Raw genomic sequence first — 8,353 nt, 5'->3', positions numbered from 1 at the left:
CCCAAAAAAAAAAAAAAAAAAAAAAGTAAAATCCTCTAGCATATGGTCAAATTTATCAGCTTATTTAAAACAAAATGGAAAAATCACTTACATCAAATATGCTTTAGCTGATTTACATTTGCCTTCAAGAGTTAGTTGCCTGAATTCCAAATGTATTTTCACCCCCATCCCTTCTAACCTGACTGCTTATAAAAAGTGAGTTGTCAGCCACAGTGCAGTCTAACCAACCCACTTAAAACTAGTCTTTTTTAAAAAGGACTTTGCTCAGCTTATTAATTCTCAACTCTGGCTGCACATTAAAATCACCTGGTCAGCTTTTTAGACTGATTCCTGCCCAGACCCCACCCCCAGAGAGTCTGATTTAACTGTGCTAGGCAAGTGTTTGAAGCCCTCCAGGTGATTCTAAATGTACAACCAGGATTGTAAACCCCAAGCTTAGGTCACACCACTTTTTATTTTCTGCCATCCTTGATGACACAGTGAGGAAAATCTTTAGGATAAGTTAATTATAGAAATATTACATTCTGAGAGGAGTTAATATAGTCTGCTGATAAAAAGAACAATTGTTCTCTTGTTAGTTCACAGATAAAGTTGAAAAATATAGAAAAGCATTTAACATACTACCTTGTAAACATTTCTGTATTTCACAGGCTTGTTTCTGGCACGGATCCTTCTGCGGCATATCCAGAAAACTAAAATAAGAAAAATTATTTTTATTTTGTCTTTTATACATAAAGACTTTAAAGCCCCTCGATGGAATTTTCTTCTGAGACAAGCAGTATGCTCTTACAATTGCTGGAAAACAATTACACTAAAAAATATTCTTCCTGCTCATAGGATGAATTAACTGTATTTTTATAATATTCCATTTGGCTTGGAAGATATAAATAGCTTTACATAGGGAAGAAAAAACCTTGACTTCAACTCATCTTGACTATTGTAAACCAACGTTGGGCTAGAGGAGCCGGCGCTGCAGCCTGACAAGTCAGCCCACTGCCCGGCTCTGTCACTCAGAGAACCACTCTTGATAAATGATTTAACTCCTTGAGCCTTTTTCCTTATTACTTGTGTGTAAAATAGAGATCATACCTACCTGAAAGCATTGATGGAAGAATTAAACGTGATACAGTATATAAAGTGCATAGAACAGTGCCTGGAAGGCAGTAAGGACTCAACACGTGATAGCTATTATTCCCAAGATTTTTTAAAAAGTAAAACCCTTCTTTTAAAGTATACAAACTGCTATGAGTATTTTAACTCAGGAAATAATCTTTATCAGGTAGTGAATCAGCAATATTTGGTGCTATTATTACTTCCTGAGAAAGGTGCTAGGTAAGCAGCTAAAACGTTTTTTGGAGTTCTTACAGAAACCAACTTATTTAAAATATTCGTAACCAGAGAATAAATTTAAGTGCCCACGATTCTGATCAGCAACTTCTAAAAATTTGAAGACACAATTTCAGAAAGGAAAAAGGCCCAGGAGCCTTTGTAGCTAATTTCATTAATGCAAATGATCTCCCCCTTTTTTTTTTTCCTCAGAGCCCCCTAAGTTCTTAGTAGATCCAAGTTAGGTCAGTACTGGGATGGGAAACACTGGAGCAAAACCTAGGATATTTACAGGATGGGAGAAGGAAAGGCAGGTGAATTGCTGCAGGGCAAATAAGCGACAAATAGATGTTGATGCTGCTAGGAGCTGCTCTCTTCTCTCTAAATCAGTACCAAGTCCTTGGTGATCAGGGCATCTGTTCTGTAGCAGGTGCTGACTTTTGTGGGATTCATCAGATCCCAGTTCCAGCTGATGATGTCCATTAACGGTTCTATGGCAATTTCCAAAGGAGTCAATTTCAAGTTACGTATCCTAACTAAGTGCTTTTGTTGACTTGCTTTCTGCCTGCATAACCCTTTCTCTGCAGTTCCACTTTCGGTGTTCTTCATGACCCTTCCTAAACTTCTGTGTTCTTGAGCAGTTTTTCAACCCACTCCCTCCCCACAGGCCCACAGGTGGGTGCACTGCAGTGGTGGATGACGTGATTGCCATATACTGAACAGAACAGAGGGGCATATCTTCCTAGAATCCCAGCACCTGGAAAAAAAAGATTATTAAAATCACCACAATCGAATAAGGTGAAAAAGAAGAAGGGGGGGTGGGGACAGGGGAGAAAAAGAAATACATACCAGATTAATCATCAGGCAAAAGCTTAAGCAACAGCTCCTGTACTCCCCTGACCTGTCAGAAAAAGAAAAGTTTATAGAGTACTCCGTTATAAGAGTCCCAGTACAATGAAAAATTATTAAGCAACATGTGTACCATTAAATGATGCTGGATCTGCCACAAGCGAGAGTTGTTATCCATGTAGCGCTCCTCGGGGTAGAGTTGCCACATGAGAGGTAGCTGGGAGGTGAGAAGGTGACTTGGCCTGGCTGCGTCACCTAAAGGAACCTGAACTTGCTGAACTCGTGCCCTTAGGAAACTCGTCTCCTAATGGAAAGAAACGATCAAAAATAAAACCAAAGACTTCAGGATATTGAGACTGGTTAGAAACCAAGTTGCTTGAAAGCAAAAATCAAGAAAGAAATAAACAAAATGTAAACAGTTACCTCTTCCAGGACGGCCACCCACGTGCGCTGGTGTTCGTCGCGGTAGATACCCTCTTGGTGAACCCAGAGGTGATCGGGTGGAGCCCCCACATCCTCTCCTGCCATCCTGGGCTTTGGATTCCAATTCTAGCCCTGCTTTTCTCCACCTAAGCCTGCAGCACCCGCGCACAGGACACAGGTGTGACTTTTTGGGTTGGAATGAACTCACCAATGAGCAAGGTGACCTGGTACTAGCAACCACCAACTAGAAGCAAACCTCACCTATGTCTATCTGCACAGCCTAAACAGAACTGAGGGTGTCTGAAGCTCCCTGGCAGACACTGAAGTGACACTCAGGCAGAACCCTGGGTGATGCTGCTGACTGCGAAGCACTCAAAAATTCTGCTAGGTGAGGGGCTCCGTGGAAATGTGGGCCTAGCACTACAGGAAGCCGGGCAGTGGTCTCACAGTCTTTGCATTCAGCAAGCAGCATCTGACAAAATGCAGTGAGCAACGGAATATGCACAGGAGTGCGTATAAGGGCACACTTATTTGGGCAGGAAAGCAGTATAACAGACACATGCATGCCATATTCTCCAGGTAAAAGCCCTTTCCAAGCAGTTTCCATTTTAAAAGGTAAGACTGTGAAGGTCAAATCATGTAATGTGCATGGCTTTCTAAATTGAAATTAGAAGTTTGTTTTAAGGGCAAATGTCCTATTTATCAGTTTGCTTAGAAAGGTTACTTATAATGGCTAGGCATTTCCAGAAGGGAGTTTTCATTTTAGGGAAAATAATTATGGTCGCATCGTTGCAACAGACCTCAGAGCTGAGAGACAGCAAGTGATAGTCACCCATCTAGGTCCTTGTTTCACTTTAATAATGCTTCAGGATGTCACAGGAGCCCATTTTTCCATAGACGCGTGGGTTTAAATTCTGTTTTCCCAAGTCAGAAGGTCAGAAAAGCCCATCTGCCCTTTGGGAGGTGTAAAGGAAGCACACCTCTGGGCAAACTCTTTCCATAACGCAGACTCAGCTCCGACCCCATAAGGATCCTCTGCCCAGGTCTGGGTCTCATTCAGGGCCTCACAACAACTTGAGCTGCATTTTACAGGAATGAACCTTTTGGAGCCAGCTTACAGCGTCGCAGCGTGCTTTCACTGGGTGTCTATGTTGGGCAGAGTGCAGACACGGCATTGGGGGATCTGCTCCAAAAAAACAGAGGCCTCCTACTTCCGTTAGGTGGCCTTTAGGTAAGAGAGGGACTGCAGCACAACTTGGGAGGTTGTTAAACCCTCAAATGAGATTGTCAAGAGGAAACGAGATGCCAGAACACAGGATGATGCCAGAAAGAAGAACTAATTGAGCTGAACCAAGGCTTCTTTTCAAGAACAACAATCTGAGTCTGATTTGTTGTTGTTGTTTTTCCTTAACATTACTGGTTTACCTTCCCTAAAAGGTAAGTGGAAAATATCTTCTATAGACTTAGGAAATGGTCTGATTGTAGTGAATAATTTATGAGCATCACACTTGCCTCGCCCATTGCACCCTGAGTGGACCTGACTCTGAGCCCATCGTAGCTTTTGTCTTACAGGGCTCTCTCATTTCAAACTCACCTAAAGCGGAACACCTTCTCCTAAACCAAATCCTGATTTCTCGCAGTGGCAACACAGCCTCTCCTGATCCTGCGGACTCAAAACTTGTGAGTTATCGTGGACTTCTTCCTCTTCTTCAGTTGGTGCATCCCCCCTGTCACCATTTCCAGCAAGCACCACTACCACTGTACTTGAGACCAACTTTCCCCCAATACCAGGTTCATCATGTCTAGCGCTGCATCCTTGCTCTCGCTTTCCACTCACCTAATGTTCCTCCCCGGGCCTCTCTGCCTATCTCAGTACTATTACCGCAGAGGGCAGGTGCCTGCCTTCTTGATGAAAACTTCCTGCCTCTTATGAATACTGTAGCATTTATGTCTAAACTAAAACTCAGATTTGACCGCTAATTATACATTGCTTCGCATTTTGCTCTGCTTATTTCACAAGTCCTGTCCGCGCCCCCCCCCACCCCAGTACAGTGTTACAAGCACCTCAACAGAAGGAATAATACAGCACAGGACACCCTAAGCCTCAGATACTAGTCAAACAGTGTTCCTGTGAGTGGATGGATACGTATGCTGAGTAGAGAGGGGAGGCAAAGACCACATGAGCATGGGTAGGGAGTGACTCTCTGGGTCTGTTATATAGCTATACATTATTTTGTTCAAAGCCATTTTTTTCCATTTAGCAGATACAATTGTTCTGCCACTCTTTCTCCCCAAGATTTTGGAAAGGAGAGATAAAAACAAAACCCAGTAAATACTAATGTCAAAATAAAATATATTAAAGTCTGAATTTTGAGTACAAAAGAAACACGTGCCCCCCCTCAAAGTAGAAACCAAATGTTAAAGGTTTTAGGACCATCTCAACTTCACAGATAGGTCCTAGCCACAACTAACACGTTGACACATTGACATTTAAATCTGTTTTGAATGAAAAGCAAAATTTTACTGGTACATCGACATTAAAAGGAAATAATTCCACTGGCATAGAGGGCAAACAAATTGGATGCTCTGAGTTAGTAAGAATCACTACAAAGAGGCCTATGAGTCACTACAAAATATTCTCAGAAGAAAGACAGCGTGGTGTGCTGCTGTGACCTGAAGGACAACATGCTGGGCATCAGCAGGATGAACCTGGGACAAATGCCAGCACACAACCCTGGACTTGCATGTGCTACCAGAGACAGTGTGAAGGCCCAGCGAAAGGCAACTGCAGTGATCAAGGGACTGAGAAGCTGCCCTGTGAGCACGAATCAAGAGCCTCAGCAGAGAAAAGCCAAGGCTCAGAGAGAGGGATTAAGATCAAAGCCACAAAATCGCAGGTTGTATGAATGGAATACAGTTTCCCTAAAAGTGATCCTTGGAACACTTGCCCCTAACTTTTTCCTTGGTCAAATAAGTTTGGGAATCTTGTAGAATCATAAAGAACATAAGTACAGTAAAACCTCTGGCAAGTTATGCAGTAAAGAAACTTTATTTTAACATTCCCCAAATTTATTTGACTAGAGAACATTCTCCTCCATATGACAGTTGTGCACAAAATTCAGGACCCCTTGAACCAAGATGAATCTCTGAAAACCTCGAGATAAACTTAGGTACAATGTGCAATACAAAACACAGAACATAAACCTGTTCCACTCAACTCAAGGAATACTACCAGCTGCAAATTCAAATGGATTCAAAAAAGTGTTTATAGGGAATTCCCTGGTGGTCCAGTGGTTAAGACTCCGTGGTCCCAATGCAGGGGGCACAGGTTCGATCCCTGGTCGGGGAACTAAGATCCTGCATGCTGCACAGCGTGGCCAAAAATAAAAGAAGTGTTTATATACCTTTATTACCCATGAATGCACTAAAAAAGATTGTCCCCGTGAGGGTTACCTTGATGCCATGGCCAGGGACCACACTGGCCTAGACAGAATATTTCTTAATAAGGCAGTTTGTGAACTATGTCTTAAGTAGGACAGACCACACAGAAGGGCTTGCTTAGGTAGGTAGTGCAAGTAAAACCATTATTTTTCATTTACAGAATGAATCATTTTGTGTCTTTTAAAAGAAGTATAATTTGGTTTAATTTCCAGGTTTGAACAGTTTTTAAACATGAATCAGTTGAATACACTTACTTTATTTGAAGTCAATTAATAAACTCATCTACTTACAATGGGTGAAGTTACCAAGCCCTGGAGTCAGCCCGGCCTGTGTATGAATGCTGATTTTGCCACTTACTAGCTCTGTGACCTCGGATAAGTTACACTGTCTACACTCCAGTTTTCTAAGATGTCAAATGAGAATTAAAGAACAAATTAATTATAACTGTCAGCACTTACCTAGCACTTCCTACATGTTTATAAATTGACTCTTTTAATCTTCACAGTCACCCATTAGATGGATACTATTATTACCCCCACTTAAAGATGAGGGAAGTAAGGCACAGAGAAGTTAGCTAACTTGCATGAGGTAACACAGCTAGGAAGTTGCAGAGGCTGATTCCAATTGGGGCAGTTTACACATACAAGGTATACAAATGCTTAGTAGAGTGTCTAGCACATGATAAGCTTGCCATAAATATTAATAGTTTTTTTCTACTCCAATTGAACTTTAGAGCTGTAAAATGCAGCCATGAGCATTATAAAAGGTAGAGAACATCATTGTGGGATATGAGATTGACTAACACCAACCATAGACAAAAGGTGTTTTTCTTCTCGAAGCTGCCTAAAAGTGCTTATAAACGCAAGACGTCCCATCACAAAACATAAAAATAAGAACAGCCATACTTGCACCATCAGCGCAGGGCATACTAGCCGCGAATAGCCATTGAAAACAATATATGCTGTAAAATTGAAGCTTAAGAGAAAAATTAGATGGGTCCAGTGTAATTGCACACACGAAATTTCGCCCCAGCTTCATCATTATCAAAATTAATCATGGAAGGATGTGCAATATGATTCTTAAACATTAGGTAAAAATGGAGGTTGCTGGCATGGATGTTCCAGATAGTTCCACTGGACGTGGGCCCTATTTGTGGGGAGATCGGGGTTGGAACTGACTTGGGAGAAAAGAGCAAAGCATCAACACCTCCTCCAGCAGCACCCTGGGCATGTTCCCTTTCCAGTACTGCCCTGTCCGCCTGTCTCCCAACTACACATGGAACAGAGAAGCAGATCAAACCCACAGAGGCACTGACTGGCCGTGGCGGCAGCACGGCATAGATTTTTCTTTGGTTTTGAATTGTTCCCAGAATCCGCGTGTAATTCCTAGCCTCGGGAGTGGGAGATGTGTACTGTCCCCTATTGCACGTTTATCACACCTCAAAAGAAAATTACTTTTACATATAATTTCACCAGGTCTGATATCACCGAGACAAGGCGAGCTGAGGAAACTTGTGCATATCTGCTGCGATCTGCGATACATCCGACCTCGAACAGAAACTTCAGTTCCCCTTTCCCCTTCCCTGTATTGAACAAATAAATACCTAAAAGCCTTTGGAGAAAGTAGCAGCCGCCAAGCTTAGGAGTGATACTTTTTCAGACACAGTGTAACACTGTTTCTGCCAAGAGGTTACTCACATGAATATAGTGTTTCTTGGGCTAATTATCCGCCTCGAGAGCAGCGAGGCTACAACTTCAGGTCACCCACCCCGGGCCACTCAAGCCGGGATCGGGACGTGAGCCCGGGGCGAGCCGAGGGGCATTCCGGGCCGAGGTCACCGAACCGAAGTTACGGGGCCGGCCACCGGAAGTGGTCCAGGTAAAGAGAGTGGTCCCAAATTCAGGGCCCCTAACTTGGAAACAAAACAAAATAAAAGAAAACCTTAACTCAGGACCGAATTTCAAAAGAGCGTCCCTTGGGCTCGAAAGGCCGGCGCGCGCGGCGATGCCGCCTGAGGGAGGTCCCCGGAGCGTGTAGGCCGCGCACGGCTCTTCTCGGCGGGCGGGCAAAATGGGCGCCGGCGCTCAGGAGGCGCCGGCCCGGCCGTCCGGGCGCTCCTCACAGACCACGTCCGCCCGCGGCCCGAGAGCGCCGCCTCCCTGCCGCCCCCCGCGCCCGGCCCGACGTCCAGACCGCGGCCGGCCACCGCCCTCAGCCCCGACGGCCACGCCTGCCCCAACCGGCGCGGGCGTTTCCCAGGTGCCGCCGGGCCGGCCCCGCCCCCGCGGCCCAAGCTCCGCCCCCCCGCGCCCGC

The 8,353-nt window shown here is 44.3% G+C and overlaps 1 protein-coding gene across 1 annotated transcript; it reads right to left on the bottom strand.

Annotated features, from left to right (window-relative positions):
* Window positions 1-692: 692 nt before the first annotated feature.
* Window positions 693-8,302, bottom strand: MTCP1 (mature T cell proliferation 1). The gene is made up of 5 exons (XM_007467352.1): window positions 7,737-8,302; window positions 2,599-2,750; window positions 2,309-2,479; window positions 2,176-2,227; window positions 693-2,083 (listed from the first exon to the last, which is right to left on the bottom strand). The coding sequence occupies exons 2-4, from the start codon at window positions 2,701-2,703 to the stop codon at window positions 2,180-2,182; spliced, it is 324 nt and encodes a 107-aa protein (XP_007467414.1). The 5' UTR covers window positions 2,704-2,750; window positions 7,737-8,302; the 3' UTR covers window positions 693-2,083; window positions 2,176-2,179.
* Window positions 8,303-8,353: the final 51 nt, after the last annotated feature.

The sequence above is a fragment of the Lipotes vexillifer genome, unplaced genomic scaffold, assembly GCF_000442215.2.
Source record: "Lipotes vexillifer unplaced genomic scaffold, Lipotes_vexillifer_v1.1 scaffold2385, whole genome shotgun sequence".
NCBI lineage: Eukaryota > Metazoa > Chordata > Mammalia > Artiodactyla > Lipotidae > Lipotes > Lipotes vexillifer.
Note: the sequence above shows the minus strand (reverse complement) of the source record. Positions and strands in the feature narration are given on the sequence as shown.

Coding starts and splice junctions, on each gene's coding strand:
- MTCP1 (XM_007467352.1), bottom strand. CDS start 2,703: ATGGCAGGAGAGGATGTGGGGGCTCCACCCGATCACCTCTGGGTTCAC. Junction 2,480..2,598: donor GGGTGGCCGTCCTGGAAGAG/GTAACTGTTTAC, acceptor TCTTTCCATTAG/GAGACGAGTTTCCTAAGGGC. Junction 2,228..2,308: donor AGATCCAGCATCATTTAATG/GTACACATGTTG, acceptor TTTTTCTGACAG/GTCAGGGGAGTACAGGAGCT.